At 44.6% G+C, this 17,618-nt stretch overlaps 2 protein-coding genes across 7 annotated transcripts in view; one reads left to right on the plus strand and one right to left on the minus strand.

Moving 5' to 3' along the window:
- The window catches only part of gak (cyclin G associated kinase), a 31,882-nt gene extending 31,098 nt beyond the window's left edge, over window positions 1-784 (plus strand). For all 6 annotated transcript variants that reach the window (XM_085785991.1, XM_085785992.1, XM_085785993.1 and 3 more), the window contains 2 exons: window positions 27-203; window positions 337-784. In XM_085785991.1, coding sequence (XP_085642117.1) covers window positions 27-203; window positions 337-438 — 279 coding nt within the window. In that variant the 3' untranslated portion in view covers window positions 439-784. The remainder of the gene's footprint in view (window positions 1-26; window positions 204-336) is intronic.
- Window positions 785-3,481: 2,697 nt separating this feature from the next.
- On the minus strand, window positions 3,482-16,988 carry LOC146981055 (uncharacterized). The gene is made up of 12 exons (XM_085785997.1): window positions 16,759-16,988; window positions 13,823-14,353; window positions 9,069-9,116; window positions 7,318-7,365; window positions 6,660-7,166; window positions 6,412-6,444; window positions 6,208-6,273; window positions 5,970-6,059; window positions 5,132-5,269; window positions 4,904-5,023; window positions 4,667-4,769; window positions 3,482-4,554 (listed from the first exon to the last, which is right to left on the minus strand). The coding sequence occupies exons 1-11, from the start codon at window positions 16,801-16,803 to the stop codon at window positions 4,707-4,709; spliced, it is 1,689 nt and encodes a 562-aa protein (XP_085642123.1). The 5' UTR covers window positions 16,804-16,988; the 3' UTR covers window positions 3,482-4,554; window positions 4,667-4,706.
- Between the last annotated feature and the right edge of the window lie 630 nt (window positions 16,989-17,618).

Consider the following 17,618-nt stretch of genomic DNA (forward strand, 5'->3'; position numbering starts at 1 on the left):
ACTTGTTTTTGCTCTTAATGCTGCAGATCTTGGACTGGATCGAGGGGAAGGAGCGAAACATCCGAGCGCTGATGTCGACCCTGCACACGGTGCTGTGGGAGGGGGAGACCCGCTGGAAGCCGGTGGGCATGGCCGACCTGGTGACGCCCGACCAGGTGAAGAAGTACTACAGGAAGGCTGTGCTGGTGGTCCATCCAGATAAGGTAAAGAATCACGTACAGCTCATGCATTTATCCGATCAGGAATTTAAAAACTTTATTGTCAGAGCTACTTCCTGCAGCAGCGTCTTTCCTGTTCTCATGTATCCTCCTCCTCTTCCTCCTCCTCTCTCTGCAGGCAACAGGCAAGCCTTATGAACATTATGCTAAAATGATCTTCATGGAGCTGAACGACGCCTGGTCAGAGTTTGAAAACCAGGGATCCAAAGCACTCTTCTAAAAACCCTGGTCTGGATCCCAGCTAGACCAGACCAGACCAGACTGGACTGGATTTGGCCTAACCAAACAAAAGGGTTAGACTGGGCCAGATTAGACAGGACTGAGCCCACATTGGGCCTTAGGGGGCAAAGAGCCTCTGAGAGGTGTCCTCTCTACCATTCCCTTCACTCCCTCCTTCTTCCTCTTCTCCTCCTCCTCCTCTTTTCATTCTTCTGTTTCTACAGTCAAGGAAAAAGACTCTTTGCCTCATTGCCTGACTGTATTAAAAAAAAAAAAAAAAAGGAGAAACTCCTCACTGGTTCATGAACCGCCGGTTAAATGTCGTGATCGTTCACTGCCTACCTGTACGACTGCCTGATTGGTGCTGCAAAACGAGGGAGGACTGGGTGACAATCACAGGAAGAAGACAAAGAGGGAAAGAAATCGGTTGATACAAGGACTTTTCAAATCACCAAAATAATTATCATGGCAGTGGTGTTCAGATTTAAAGAAAAAAAAAAAAAAGAGAGAGAGAGAAGAAGAAAAAAGTAATAATCCTACACTAATAAGATGCTGTGGCTGGTAAGTTGGCCATTTGGGGCCTGGCATGTTTGCAAACAACGAGTCCTTTAGACGACTCAGAAGAAAAAAAGGAAATTGCAAAAACCTAATTTAGCTCTGACGCTCAGCAAACACTGAACATCGCAGCCACAGCAGCCGACGGACGAAAAGAAAAACAAGAAAAAACTGAATTCCTCAATGCAGAAGCAGGATTGTAAAACGGAAAACCGACCTGTCTGACGCCCAGTAACACACTTGAAATGCTCCTGCTGCACCTCTTTGTGGGAGGGGCGTTTGGGGGGAGTGGGGGTCTCGGTTGGGTTTGTCTCTGGAGCCTTTTACTCTCCAGAGGGACGAGACTGTTGCCTGCTCAACACTACTACTGCTGCTTCTACCACTGCAGTTATTGCTACACACACACACACACAGGTTCCTCAGATCGGCGTTAACACCCCCGCATCCTAAACTTTCTAACTTCCAACAAAACAAACTTGTTGCTGAGCCCCCCTCCCCTCCTCCCGCCTCCCACCCTGTATAAACCCAAGCGGGGGCCGTCTTGTTTGTTGTTTTTGAAGTGCTCTTTGAATTTCCACCCACTCTGGGGCTGCACTGTGTTGTAGCCGACTGCATGCTCTCTCCCACACCGAGCCCCCCTCCCTACACACACACACACAGCAGAAGTGGGTGGGTGGGGGGCCGAGGGTGTGTTTAATTTCAAACCAGGGTAGTCCAAAGGGGGGCGGTGGCTCTTTTTTTTTTTATCAAAGTGCTCTTTTCCCTGTAGCAGAAACAGAGAAGAGTCGACCTGTCTCATCTCACAACTGTTGAGCACCTCTGTCATCTTTGACCCCCCCCCCCCTCTCTCTCTTTGCCTCTGTAACCCCTAGCCCCCCCACCCAGTAGACTTTTTTTTTTTTAAACGTCAGTGCATAGGAGGAGATGAAAAAGTGAAGGAATGAAAAGAGAATATTAATCTGTTTTCTCCTGGTTTTACTCATTTTTGTTTGTTTTGTTTGTTTCTTGGGTTCACTCTGTGTTTGTATTGAACTTTTTTGTCAGTTAACCATCACTTCATTGTAAATATGAATATTATCATCCATCAAGTGGCTTTGTTAAGGTTACAGCCTGGACATCTGATTGGTTATTGAGCTTCGCCCTAGACTAGAGAGAGAGAGAGAGAAAGAATGGGTGTGTGATTGGGTGTGTGCAAGTTAATCTGTGTGTGTGTGTTCCTGTCTGAGGGAAGATAATGACATCATGCTTTTCTGTCTGCAATCACTTTTCTGCATTAGTTTTTTTTTCTGACATTCAGCCTCACTTTTTCTTTTTGTGGATTTGTTTGTCTTCTTTCCACCTTTTCCCCTTTATTATTATTTTTTTTTAATAATAATTATTATTATTATCATTTCACATTTTACCTCATGGACCAATCAAATCTCCTGTTTTCATATTTATTATTATTATGTTGTTGTTTTTTTCTCTTTTTTTGGAGGGTTTGGGGGTGATAATGACCTGTATTCATGCATTGTAATGGCACAAGTGAAAAAAAGAAAAATCAGATAATATATAAGTGGAATGTGCTGAGTGCAAGTGGGACAGTTGTTTGATCACAGTGAGCCTCTTTGTTGCTGTTTTCATTCCAAAGCATCTATTATTGACAAGAATGTGCTTTTACAAAATATATATATATATATATATCTCCTCTCTGTTGTTATGCGCTATGTGTTTATCATTTGTCTGTCCCGTCTGTCTTTTCTGTTTTTTACTTTTCTGTTACTTTTTTTTTTTCCTCTTACGGGCACAACGGGAGTTGTCGCTTCTGTTTTTGCATTTTGACATTTTGTTAAAAAAATTCCAACGTGAGGGGCCAGTAAACCTAAGTCAGAAAAATAAGAATAAAAAATAAAGAAACTGATGCTTGAAATTCAGTTGAAACTCTTGTTGACAGTGTGATCATAGTATTACGAGGGAGGATTGCAAAAACAACATATTGGCAGTGTTTACTCAACCAAATTACATCATACTAATATGAATGTAGATTTCAATGCAAAAACAAATGATTAAAAATCTTTTGATCTGAGGCAAATATTTGGGTCTCATTGTCTTTTTATTTTAAAGATCATTATAAAAAAATGTTTTTAAAGATTCTCTGGTCACATTAGAAACATGCAACTGTGTTTATTTCTTTATTTGTCTGCAAGATCAAACAGAAACTACACAGGTGAAATGCAATGAAACCCGGAGGAGGGATGAGGTCTGGACTCTGTTCAGTTTTTATCTGGATCCGACTTCAAGGCCAGAACCAGGAATACGACAAATTAGAAAAAGAGGAATCATTTACAGAGTTAACATTTTGATATTTGCCAGGAAAAACTGTATACTATATATTCTATTATTTTACATCTCTCATCTAATTGTGTCTGTTGCCCTCCAGCTCTAAGACACATTGCCTCTGTTTTTTCAACAGAAGGCTATGGAGAATAAAAACACAAACTCCAGCATCATCACGATGAGTTACAGCTTTATTTCAAAGTTAAGATTAAAGTCAGACCCATCAAACAGCCTGCGATTGATCCTCATCACATGACATCACATCACATTTTCCCTCCAGAGACTTTGAGCACAAAACTGTAGCGCATCATAACGGTCTATACAAAAACAACTTAAAAAAGGAGAAAGTGAAGGAAAAAAAAAAAAAAAAGAGAGAGACACACACACACAAAAAAAGTAACAACCTCTGAGTTCGTCCCCTTCGTATGCGCCGTTCTCCAGAGGCCACTGGAGCCATAAAAAAAAACCTAAAACTCTGAGCTTTGGGAAGTGTTTTAACGTCAGACTAAAATGTAAGGTTTGGCACTTAGTGGAGGCAGTGAGGAGAACCGGAGGACAGAGGCCGAGGCCGCGGTGAAAGGTTGATGAAGCTCTGGCTCTGAGTAAAGAAAGAGCCTCTCGAGCTGAAGCCGTGATGTTTAAGATGTGAATCCAAAGGAAAAAAAAAAAGGAGAAACAACAGAAAAAACATCTCCCTCCCTCACGAGTACGAACACAGGCCAGAGTACACAGACTATAGCCACTTTTTCACGGATGCTACAGTATTCACATGCATTGAGTGTCTGCAGTGTGGAGGCAGATGTTCTGGAGAGATGAGGACGTGTGAGGAAATACCAGGCGCTGCCCTTCATCTCGTTTCAGGGAAATCTCCACCTCTCAACAACGTCTGCTTCCACTGCTGATGCAAAGTCACTGTACATGCCCTCGGAGAGAAATACAGATTAAAAAGGAGACACGATGTGTTTGTTTCTACGTCTGACGAGTCTTAGTCCGTCCTGCCGCATCCATTTGAATGCGGCAGGAATTTTTTTTTTTTTCTTTTTTCTCTTTTTTTTTTGGCATGTTGACATCTGGTTTGGTGTTTTGACAGGAATCACGGCAGGAAAGGCACTTCAAAGTGTGGATGTTCCTTCGATTTCCTGCCGGTTCTGTCGTATAAGCCCTAAAAAAATAATAATAATAAAAAAAAGGTCAACTGGTTGACTCCCTTTAAAGATAGGAGTCCTCCAAATGACCCAAGGGGAATCTGAAAGACACAGAGGAGAAGAACGGTTAGTGGGCTGCTCCAGGCTGAAGAGCGACGAAATGAGAGATCATGTGTGCGATAGGTTGCTGGTGCAATATTGCGAGGCTCTTACAGAGACAATAAAAAGGTCTTCAGAGCTGCGTGGTGTGGATCTAGCCCTCGATGGAAACCTCTGGAACAATGTGTCCGTTCAACGCCGCCTCCACTGACATCTCCTGAGCACCAGAACACATCACATCAAGTAAGTAAGATCACACAACTACAGTAAATGACTGAATTAATGTGGCACTTGCTCCTCCTTTTCTATCCCTGTGCCCCCCTGTGTGTCTTTTTAATTCACTTCCTTTACCATTGAGTTGAGCTGCACAGACTCCACAGCGAGCTGCATCTGACACGGCATGTCACAGATTTCTGACTTGGGCTCTTCTGACAGCACATCCACACACGTCTGCATCTCAGCAGCAGCATCCTGGGAGGGAAAGATAGAGAAAGAAAGAGAAAGGTTGAGTCCACGTGTATGTGTGTGTTTTCACATGTACTGCATTATATGACATCAGCCGCTGAGACAATAACTCACAACGATCGCTTCCACTGCAGCAGCAACAATAGCAGGTGCAGGTGCAGGCTCAGGCTCAGGTTCGGGTTCGGGGGCAGCAGGGGTCACATCCACTGGTTCTGACTGGGCGATGGGGATTTCAGGCGTGGCCACGGCTTCCTACAGGCGGCAGAGACCGGAGGAGGTTAGGAAATAAATATCCATAATTAAACCTGACTTTGTCACAGGCATGATAACACAGATTTCATTTGACAGTGGACTATAGTTTTCCTGTGACACTGAAATGTGCATTTGTTTGCACACAGTCTGCCCCCTGGTGGCTGCAGGCCTTCATCACACTGCAGTTCAAAACACCTCTATGCACAGCTCCACTACTTCCTGAATTTAAGGCAGCTCCTTTGTTACCTGTCTTACATTATTGGACAAATTGATTAATCCAGGTGTGTCTGACCATTGTGACTACTCAGACACACCTGGATTAATCAGTTTGTCCAATAATGTAAGACAGGAATAAAGGAGCAGTATTAAGTTCAGGAAGTAGTGGAGCTGTGCATAGAGCCCATTCAATACTTTATTGTCACTGTCATAATAACACAGTTATACATGGCAATGTTGATGTCGTCTGAGCATCTTAAGTACTGGCATAAAAGTATTAAAATTGCAAAAAGTGCCTCCCAATTATAAAGCTATATTCCAAGATCCAAAATAAGCAAACAATCTGTTTCCAGCTGTAAATGACAGATGCAGGACGCCAATAAAAAGGCCTGGTTTTTGTGACTTATAGAAAAGTTTTGTTGTTCGATGTGATATAATAATTCCAAGAAGTCCATTCATAAATCCTAGTTTGTGTCGTCCTCACCTGCTGGACAACAGACTCAGCTATGGCGACCTCCACCTCCGAGACTGGTTCTGTGACAACAAAGTCATCAACCAGTGTGTCGGCAACATCCTGGACAGCAGGAGCCAAAAGAGAGGAAAGAAAACACAGATTGGTTTATGAGTAAAAGCACAACAGCATAACTATCGTCTCCTATTTGTGGATCATCTATTACATTGTTTAATTCTCACACAACATTAAGGATTAAATTAATTTTTACCTCTTTGACTTCAGTTACAGGAGCTTCAGCCTCTACTACCGGGGCCTCTGGGACAGCGTCTGGCACCTGGTGAGACAACATATTTATACAATGTTACCGTCCTGCTCTGTGTAATAGTTATATGACAATCCAACAGAAAGGAAGTGAGTAAAATGTATTAAAATCTTCTAATGGGAGGGGGAAAATAAAATAAAATAAACTCACCACTGGGACTTCCTCAGTCTGGACAGGAGTGTCCTGGTGTAAACACAACAAATTTAACATTAGCTGTGTTTTCTATTAGATTTGATTTTGAAAAGAAATCATGCAAATGACACAAAACATCTAAACCACATGCAACAAATGATCACACCAGAACAACGTTTAAAAAAAAAAAAGAAGAAATAATTGGAGAGGAGGAAAATCAGGAAAAAAAGAGAGGGAAGAGTTGAGTATTTTTATCGTTGTGGCACCTCTGCAACAGTAACGGGCTCAGCGGGAACTGCAGGTGCACTTTCTTCAGCCAACACCTCCACTTCCGCTTCGTCCTCTTCCTCTTCCTCCACAACTGGAGCTTCAAGACTGACGACCTCCTCGGCCACCTGCTCCGCCGGCTCAGTTGTCCCCGTGACAACCTCCTCCACCGACTCCACCACCAGCTCCACCGGCGTCTCTGTCTCCGTCTCCGTCACCACCTCGGCCTCAGCGGCTTCTGGCTCGGCCGAAACCTGCTCGCTCGTGTGCGTCTCCACCACCACGGCTTCAGTTACAGTTGGCTCTGGTGCTATTGAGATTTCCTCTGTGACTTCTGCCACTTCCTCCTCCTCCTCCTCCTCCTCCACCTCCTCCTCCTCCTCCTCTTCCTGCTGCACCACCTGGGCCTCTGCCTCCAGCTTCACCTCCTCAGTCACTGTGACCTCCTCCTCCTCTGCCAAGGCCTCAGCCTCCACTTCAGTCTCTGGCTCGCAGACATCGAGCGTCTGCTGCACATGCAAAAACCAACAACAACACACGGCACACGTTAAGCAGAAACCATGCGACATGCAACACACACTGATGATGATGTCATATCATGCAGATGTAAAAAAAAAAAAAAAAGAAAGAAAAAGAAAAAACATAGCTCCGCCTCACCTGCTCTGTCTCTGTGGGTGTGGTTGTTGTTGTGTCGACTGACTGCACCTGGAAAAACACAGACAAAGTGTTCATTTATGACACATTACACGGATGGATAAGTTGATCATTGGATGGACAGATGAGGAAGAGTTCACATGGGAGGAGATGAGAGACCGGGCTGCCACAACGTATTTAATATTACTGATTATTATTGTTTTTTTTTCTTTCTTACAAATTATGTTTACCTTCAATCATCTTAATTTATGAGATTGTGTCCTGAAGATAGTTTGAAAATCCAATCATCCATCCATCCATCCATCCATCCATCCATCCATCCATCCATCCATCCATCCATCCATCCATCTAATCATCCATCTATCACATTACATTGTCCAATTTCATTGATCAATCGATTGATCCATCCGTCCGTCCGTCCAATCATCCATCTGTCTGTCCACCAGTCTGTCTATCCATCCATCCATCCATCCATCCAATCATCCATGTATCACATTGTCCAATTTCATTGATCAATCGACTGATCCGTCCGTCCGTCCAATCATCCATCTGTCTGTCCACCAGTCTGTCTATCCATCCATCCATCCATCCATCTATCCATCTATCCATCCATCCATCCATCCATCCATCCATCCATCCATCCATCCATCCATCCATCCATCCATCCATCCATCCAATCATCCATCCATCCATCCATCCATCCATCCATCCATCCATCCATCCATCATCCGTCCGTCCGTCCATCCATCCATCCATCCATCCATCCATCCATCCTATCAGTTCCTTACTATTAGTTTAATCAGTGTTTGTTTCTCTTTTCTAATCTAATAAAGATCAGACTGAACTGAAAGTTGTCGCTGTCAGTTCTCCGCAGTTAACTCACTATGTACTATAGGTGTGTACTATACTGTACTGTACTATACTATACTGAGATGTTTGCAGATCAATGCCACTCAAAACAGATGTTTCTTTGTTGATGCTGTTTGTTTGTAGGCGAGCCAGACTGTGATGTGAGTGCTGTGTTATTAAAGGGAAAAAGACCCGAGGCTGGTGTGGTTCGAATTCATTAGGTGTGAAGCTGCAGTTTCCATTGAAAGCTTTGTCTTTTGTCCGGTTTCTGCTTTTGCTGCCGTAAACTTATAAAACACAAGTGTGGAAACTCTGAGATACTCTTGTTTTGACGTAAGCCGTCACTTCCCCCGCTGTATTAGTGGTGACAGCAGAAACGGCCCATACACTGAGAAAAGTTTTGATCGTTCTTCTCCATGAACGCTTTCTTCTGTGCTTTTTTTTTTAAGTGTTTTTTTTTAATCATCTGTTTTACAGTTGTCTTGGAAAAGTTACAACAGATTCTTTTTGGCATTGTGGGATTTGTTTTTGTTTTTTTTAACCATTTTCCATAGGGGCCTGAGAGGAGCTGTGCAGTAAATCACAGGCTGCAGCACCAACACTCTGCTTCCTGTTGAAAAACGTGTAACTCCGCTCCACACAGAGCCTCTTTAAAAACATGTCGAGTTGTCTCTGCAATGTCCCGTTTTCCAAAAAATCAAAGCTTTTGAAAAGTGTCAGGTTGAGTTATGCTCCACTCGAACTCATTCACACCCGTGTTACCTGCCTCCAGCTCACACTGCAAACGCATACTGCCTGAACACGTTGAGGTTTGGGGGACAGAAAAGGGGGTTGAGTGAGTGTGTAGTGTGTAGTGTGTAGTGTGTAGTGTGTGTGTTCATGTGCAAATATCAGGTTTGTTTTACCTCAGTCTCAGCAGGAGCTGCCACTGGAGCCTCAGCTGGGGGTGTGACCTATAATGGAAAGAGAATGTGCGTTTATTCTCGAGTCAGCAAGACAATCATAAACAGTTGGCAAAAAAAAGTGCCTCATTAAAAAAACACACACAAAAAAATCACAATTTACAAGCAATTTAAAACATTTTTTGTGGGTTTTTTCTTTTTCTCATGAGCATTAGGAGAGGCGCAAACAGCTGTCCTAAAAAAAAAAAAAAAAAAAAAAGCGCCTAGAGCTAAACTGATCTTCCGCACAACAAACCAAACTGTATAGCTGCGATGGCCTCCGGGTGAAAACCCAGTGAGGCTCTTAACAGGTTTACTGCGTCCAAAACAGGAAACGTTTGCCAGGATGAGAATGAAAACACACGCGCGCGCGCACACACACATACATACATACATACACACACACTCTCTCCCCCTCCCTTGAATATGCTTTGTGTGTGTGTGTGTGAGTATAGCTGTGGTTGGGGAGATGGGGGAGGAACATTATACAATCTACGGGAATGTTACAACCAATTGCATAATGGGAGGCTGTTACGCCCTCTTCTCTCCCTGCTCTGAAAATCCACCTCAGGTTCAGAAAATGAAATATTTGCCTCATTAAAACATTTGTCGTCGTTAAACACTCAAATTATATATATATAAAAAAAACACAACTTTAATTAGATCTTTAGCTATCTGTTCAGGTTTCATATAGGGAGAGAGGAGAGAAGTTAAAGCACTGCTGAAGTGTCCGTGAGCAACTTTCTGTAACATTACATTACAATATTGGTATTATTCACAGAAATATGTACTTCCCAGACAGATATATTGATATTTCTTTATAATAACTCTTTTTATTTTTATTTTGCAGCCTTGTGCTCCAGCTGGCAGTCGCCTAACTGGCCCGTGATGTGTGCCCACTGCGCAGCCATGTGTGTTGACTCTTAGTGGCAATCACAGGGCGCGGTGCATAAATATTGTAAACGTTCATCATAAATTATTTATTCTGTTTTGTAGCATCTCTTCTTCAATGTAGGACAAGTCCAGAGCATGAGGTCTATAGAGCTCGCTGCGTGAGCCATTGCTGCTGCCGTGACTGGACGAGGCCAGAAAAAAAAAAAAAAGAAAAAAAGAAGTTGCATGCGTAGAACAAGGTGAGGAATCCAATCCTGCAGGATTTTACACGACTAATGGACAAAAGCAGTAAGAAGTAGGCAAACGTGCTCATGTAGTAAAGAAGTGCAAATATATACAGCAGCTATAGGCTTGTATAGGATAGTATAGGGTGGGTGGGGGGTATAGGAGTCAGACAGGAGGAGGGAGGGGAGGGAGCTGGATTATAGGCCTTCCTTTGCTTGATGGTAAAGCACACATATGCACACACACACACACACACACACACACATAGCAGACTGTCCCACCACCAGAACACTCTGTACAAAACTGATCTGCACACAGATCCTGCACCACAAGTCCTACAAAAAGACAAATTTAGCATAAACCGAAGCTGATCCAGGAGCAGCTTAATTTAAACACAACGATAAAGACACAGTGTACCTAAATGCACTGAACTCTGTGTTCCAACTAACTTTTTACACACACACACACACACACACACACACATACGTAAAGATCATTATCTAAGCTTTTTCAGGATCTCTGAAAACTGATCAAGAGTTTAGAGGAACTATTTTGCGAAGACTGATTTTCTTTACCAAGAAAACTACAGATAAATCTTATACTGTATGTATTTGGCTTTGTGAAATCCTCCTTAGAATGAAATGGGAGTTGTTAAATAGATGCAAAACAAAAGAGGAGACATTTCGACTGTTCTCTGTGCAAAATGTTGACTGGTTCAGCTCCTGACGCTCCACAGTGTCTCACAAAACAAACCCATAAAAGTTACAAGGAGATGTGGGGAGGAGGGTCATATATATGTGTGTGTGTGTAGGTGTGTGTGGGTGTGTGTGTGTGTGTGCTGTATGGCTGACGAGGGCCATGGGGCCCATGTTTTGCCACGAGGTGATCATTTTTCCAACCAAGTCTGAAATAAGTATCACTTCACACATCTTTGTCCTCTGCTACTAAATTTCTCTCTGCGGCTAAATGTCAGATGTGATCACAGAAAAAAAGAAAAAAAAAACGATCACGGATCATTTGCTGTTTTCATTGTGAGCAGAGTGAAGGGGGGAATGTTCCCCGAGTCGTCCTTTCACTGGAGATTCGTCAGAGACTTTAAAAAGGTTGTGACAGCTGTCTGTAAGCTCCTCTTCACCCCTCAAATACCAAAGGCTAAACTACACACGTGTCGACAAGCAGATGTACCCCCCGCGGGCCCGACGTTAAACTCAATATCCCAACTTCTCCAGCCTATATAGTCTCCTCCCAGTGCTCCCAGTATAGGGAGCTAACAATAAAAGGAAGACACATGGATGGATGGACGTGTGCATGTGCTGTGGATGAAAGCAGTTATTAAGGGTTCATAGGAGGAGAAGAGAGGAGGAGGGAGAAAGGAGAGACAAGAGAGGGAGGGCAGGGAGGGTGAGGAGGTAGAGCAGATTTTTTTTTACAAGGGAAAACTGTGAGGGACAGAAGGGAGGAGGAGGAGGAGGAGGAGGGCTGCAGGAGTTCAGAGGGAGCAAGCTGGTACAAAATGTTCAGCCTCAGCAGGAGCCGCACCCTCCGTCACTGTAGGCCACAGCAAAATGAAGCACATTCAGAGGGGTCTTCAGAGTGAGCAGCGGCGGTGGTGGTGGTGGTGGTGGGCTCATATACTCACCTGACTCTCCGTCGTGGAGGCATCTAGAAGTTGCGGGGCCACGTCTTTTTGGCCCCAAAGCCAGCTGAACACGAGCCCCATTTATGCCTAATCTGGTCCTATCATGTGTGTCACAGAGCACTTACTAAAAAAAAAGCTCAAGGTTTTCGCAAAAGTTTCACAAAGTCAAAATCTGAGAGGAAGAAAAGAAAAAAAGGTGTTGTGTGCAACTGGACTCTGCTGCTCTGACTGATTCTCGGTCTTTGCAAAAGAACAAAAGTGCCTGTGTGTGTGTGTGTGTGTGTGTGTGTGTGTGTGTGTGTGTGTGTGTGTGTGTTTCTGTTTCTCAGCTGAGTCTGGCACATCTGCAAGCAGTGAAGGAGCTGACAAAATGTGAGCAAGGAAGGGGAGGAAGGGCAGAGAGAGACGTGTGGATAGGAGGATGAGGGGGAAGGAGCGAAGGACAGAGGGGAGGGACGGAGGGAGGTAGGGACGAAACGCCGGAGGGGGGTGGATACTTGACGAATGCACAATGATGGGAAGTCCCCCCCTAACCCTATAGACTAGAGGCATCTTTACTGGCCCCGTATAGATCAGTGGGTAGAGCCACACTTGGAGATTAAAGGTCACAACCCAAACCTGCAGTGAAGTGACATGTATGCGACAGTCCGGCTGTTACTGTGCGACTGGCTGACTGACTGACTACCCCTCTGATAACAGCTCCTGTCTCCTCTTACACCGGGCCTGTGTCCCACGTGCACGCTTACACACATGTGAGCACATGCATGTGAGCCATATGTGGTCAGGCCTCAGTTATTGGGAGCCAAGACGATGAATTTGGGGGGGATGTGTGTGTGTGTGTGTGTGTGAGTGTGTTTGTTTTACTATATATGTGGGGTCTATGAGTTTCCTGGGGACCAAAAATGCTGACCGCCACAAGTTTAGAATTAGGTTTAAGGTCGAGGTTAAGGTTTGGGTTTAATTTAGGTTTTTATAGTTGCAATGGGTAAGATGAGGGACTGGGGCGAAGGAACAAAGATAGCTGTGAAAACAAGCATGTGCGTGCGTGTGCGTGTGTGCATTTAGGCACAAGTAGATTTGACGTACACATGTATGTGCAATGTGCAGCTCCTGTGTGTGTGTGTGTGTGTGCGTCTCCACATCGCCTGCAGTCTACAGGCTCAGACAGAACATTCTGTTCCCAATATGATGCTTGAGCGTAAAAACAAAGATCACCATTTTTTTTTAACTTTGCAATGAATATATATGTTGTGTTTTTATTTGGTGGTGAATATAGACAAAGAGTAAAACAAAAAATCCCAAAAATCACGCACTTCTTTAGACATAATGGACAGACAGAAAGGCTTTTTTTTTATTATTCCATATTCTTTTAGACTACTAGACTTCAAACTGACCCATACATTAGAAATGAGGGAGGTAAAAAAAAAGAAAGATGTGTGCTTATTGGAGCAGGCAGTTTTGATATAGGTGATGAAAAAGCTCTGCCCAGTCTCCAGCTGATGTAGCCCACAATCCCTCTCCCACTTTCCACCTCTTTGCTAAATGGAACATGTTGTTCCCTCGGCCTCCCACCCCCACCATCACCACCACCACCACCACTTCCACCTCCTTTCTCCCATAAGGACCGAGCTGTTGCACATTTTGACCAAAAGAGCATCTAAAAAAAGGCCCAAACTGTTCACAAAGGCCAAACTCACACACACACACACACACAAACTATATACTGCACGCAAACAGCCCGCACAAAGTGTCGCTCATTCCTCCAAAATCTGACAAACAAGTATAGAGTAAAATTGGAAACTTCGTGTAGTTTATATGAAGGAACATACTGAACCCAACTCGCCTGCCAAGGAACCAGCTTGGTGAGATGTTGCAGAATGTCAGAGGCGATTTCGCCGACTTCAAAGATAACATATTCCTGGAAAGTTTCGTAATAATAAGGATTTTGTAATAATCTTACCTCAGGCACTGGCTCTGGTTCTGTTTCAGGAATGACAGGTTCAGGAGCGGCAACGGCTTCGACTACAGGGGGCGCCGCCGGTGGGGTCTCGACGACGACTGGTGCTTCTTCAGTGACCGGCGCTGGGACTTCGACCTGGACTTCTGCTGGAGTCTGTTCCACCGGCACCACAACCTCGGGCTCTGGTGCTTCTGCTTCTACTTCTTGGACTGGGACGGGCTCTGGGACAAGTTCTGGGACAGGTTCTTTCACCACTGGTTTTGGTTCTGCTTTGGGAGGGGGCTCAACGATGGGCTCAACGATGGGGACAACAACGGGGGCAACGATGGGGACAGCGATGGGTACGGCCTCTGGGATCTTCTCTGGGATCTTCTCTGGGATCTTCTCTGGGATCTTCTGTGGAGCTGGTGCTTTAGTTTTAGCCGCCTTCTTTGGGGTTGCTGAAGGGGGCACACTTGCTGCGATCCCCGGGCTGGCTTTGACGGGAGGGTTGGATGCGTGCTGCTCTTCAAGGGCTCTCCTTTGAGCTTGCTGCAAAGAGAGAAGGAGAAGACACCAAATCCTCACAGTTACTTACTGGATGGATCTTGTCACTACAACAGCATTTATTTGGTTAATTATTGCAAATTAGGCCTACCAAGTGCAATTAAAACCAGTCCCAGTGAGTTTTGGGTGGTATTTGCTCTCGAACAAATGAGATTTTGAAGGCACAGAGGCTCCAAACAGCTGAGACTGCAGAACAACAACAGGCCAAAATGTGACTTTCAGGGGTCTGAATGCAACTGAGGCCCTCGACGTGTTGTCAGGCTGCGCTTCGTTCGAGCACATTTCTGTCTGCAAGAATACCATGCATACCATCCCAGCCAGGTCCAACATGTTTTTCAGCTCCGGACAAAACCCCCTCGGGCTTTAATGGAGGTTTTAGGAACCCAGACCACTGGAGGGAGGGGCAGAGCAACTGGGAGTGGGCCCAGCAAAAGCTAGTTAGATAATGGGTGCTAATAAGTTGAATCAGAGCCGTCCTGACAGGTCTGGTGAAGCGGGAAGGGAAACCGTGCGAGTCAGCAGCACTGATGGGTGCCCCGCGGGCCAGACAGTGGGCCTAATCACATCATAATCAGGTTATAATCAGGTTACAATCACTCGCCGAAAATGCTTTTGTTAGGCCGACAGCCAGTGCCGGCATTCACAGTGCTGGACCGGTGCTGTAAGCCAGCAGAGCTTGTGTGTGTGTAGGTGCATATGTCTACGCCTGTCCAGCTAGCCACCGTCAAAACAACCCCTCCCTTGTCTTTGCCCCGCAAAAAGCTTGCTGTCTCCAGTCCAAACCTCGCCACCACAGAGAGAGATAGCCTATATATAAATCTCAATTAATCAAAGTTGATAGCAGTGATCCTCAGGCGGCATTAAGGAGGCTCAGCCATCCTCAGGGAAGCACGATTTATCAAAGCAAACATGTGTGGCCAAAGAGAAACACTCGGCCTGACGTCTTCAAGTGTCCGTCAGCTCCTCCCCTCCCTCCCTGAGCTCTGATATCTCTCTGATATCTCTGAGGGAAGTTGTGATAACACCAAACAGTAACTGACTTCAGGTGCCATTTTTATCGCAGAGTGTCACAAGTAGAGAGAGGCTGTGCAGACTCCAGTCTGGCAAAAAACTAAGGCAAGACATTCCTCCGGTCAACACACTACCAAATACAGTTGTGTGGTGTTCAGAGTCACGGACTGGCCGGCCAGCCAGACACTTAAGGGAGGGTGGGGGTGGAGGAAGAATGCTCCATACTCAGAATTGGTATCAGAGCTGAAGCACTGGGATTTAACAGAGACTTTAAACCAGTGACTGTTTTTAAAATTAATTTTAGAGAATAAAAACACACATAAAACAACTTGGCAGTAAAAGACAAAGAGTGTTTGAGGACTGAGTAGGCCTATAACCTTTGCCCTCTGAGAAACTGGAGCTTCTGTGTTACTTTCTCACTCATCATACACCCCTCCCCTCTCTGCCACACCCACTCTGTCGCTTTGGGCACTGAATGTTCAGAAGTGAAATTTTCTTCATGTTACCTAAGAGGGATGGAGCCACACATGTCAAGTATCATGTCATCGACGCTGCTGTGTCAGCACGTTGAGTTGCATCATAATGAACAACATAGTTTATCCCCTATAGGCCCTAAGTGTGCTGTAAATGTGTGTGCACGAAAGATGGGGGTCTATGGTAGAACATTTTTTCATTTTTTAGTTTTTAAATGTGTCTCATCATCACGATTAATGACAATAAACCACAGGAAAACATAAACTTGAATCTCCATCTCCGCATTTTTTGCAATTTCACACATCAGTGCGCACATGGCGCAGGAGTTAAACCAGTAGAAGGACAGGCTTCTTTGTCTCTTGTACCTCAAACTACAGGCAGAAGCACCTCCTCGAGTGTCTTTGCAGCTTTAACTCACAGTATAACTTCGATCTAATCTCCACAGGCCGATTTTTATTACAGACTCCTGCGAGATTTTACGCACGGAGCTTGGAGCGCTCCTGGCTGCGGAGGAGCGCGTCACCAGAAAATCAACAACACGGTGTGAGTACACGCAGTCCAATAGCTCATGATCGACACTAACACAATTAACACACAAGTTGTCCCACTACTGATAATCAAAAATATATATCTGGTCCGGTTTTTGTCACCTTTCTGTTGAGCCAATCTGATCACAAAGTGCAGCTCGCAAAAAATATTTTAGCAGTGTTTTTATTCCAGCAATCAGGAAACAAAGCGTTGAGTGAACAAAAAGAAGTTTTTATTTCTTTTTTTCCCCAATGAATAGACACGATGAATTAAAACAACCATCACAAATGATCAAAAGAGCCACTGATGAAGTCGAAGGGACTGATAATAACAACATGGTGGGGGGTAAAAGTGAAGTGCGCCTGCTAACTACTTACCACTCTCCTCATGCGACGCTTGTTCTTCTTCCTCTTGCTGGGCATTTTTGCTTCGAGCGGTGCGGAAACAAGAAAAGGACCGAAGAAAGAAATGAACCGAGCAGCGAGGCCGAAGTGAACTAAGTGGATCTTTATAAAGCCCCCGGTCTCTCCGTTACCTTTGCAGAGGACCTATGAGAGGACCGGGATGAGCGATGGGGAGGGGGGCGTGACACAGGGAGAGAGCGATACAGAGAAAGAGGCAAAGAGAGAGAGAGAGAGAGAGTCACACAAACATTTTACACACACACACTTCACACGTGCACAACAGCTCAGTGCTATGATTGTATTAGAGTCGGTCCATCTACCGGCTGGATGGTGATGGTGGTGGTGGTGGTATTGAGTTATGTTATGTAACCACTCCAGAAGCAAAGGGAGAGGGAGAGGGAGAGGGGGGGTCACAGAGTGCCACACCCCCCAGTCCTGGATCAGTGCATAGCTAGTGCTACCTATAGCTTTGGAGCAGCACATGGCAGCTACAGTACAGAGATTTGTAATCTTACTTTCCCCCACCATTACAGTGGTGGAACACTCCTGTAGGTTTCAGTTGTTTTTGTTGAATTGGCCATTAATCACCATTGAGCTCTATAATCCATAAAATAGGGCCATCATAAGAAGATTTAGGTATTTTTTTCTTTAAAAAAAGACAGAAAGAAAGAAATAAGCTAGGCCCATTTTACCATCAATGTCACACAATCATGTTCCTTCACAGAAGAAGCCAAATTATTTACTAAGTCCAGACCTCAACCCCGTTGAGCAAATTTGAGGGCGAGGTTGAAAATAAACTGGACAGATATATTATGCATTCAAAGGAAAACCTT

Source organism: Trachurus japonicus, chromosome 9 (genome assembly GCF_045865225.1).
Source record: "Trachurus japonicus isolate A0001 chromosome 9, Traja_1.0".
In the NCBI taxonomy this organism is placed as follows: domain Eukaryota; kingdom Metazoa; phylum Chordata; class Actinopteri; order Carangiformes; family Carangidae; genus Trachurus; species Trachurus japonicus.

Bases quoted from the DNA above. Each gene is read 5' to 3' on its own strand.
- LOC146981055 (XM_085785997.1), bottom strand. From the start codon at position 16,803: ATGCCCAGCAAGAGGAAGAAGAACAAGCGTCGCATGAGGAGAGTG. The intron at 14,354-16,758 runs GTAAGTAGTTAG...CTCTCTTTGCAG, and splicing joins AGCGTCGCATGAGGAGAGTG to CAAGCTCAAAGGAGAGCCCT. The intron at 4,770-4,903 runs GTAAAGGAAGTG...TCTGGTGCTCAG, and splicing joins CTGTGCAGCTCAACTCAATG to GAGATGTCAGTGGAGGCGGC.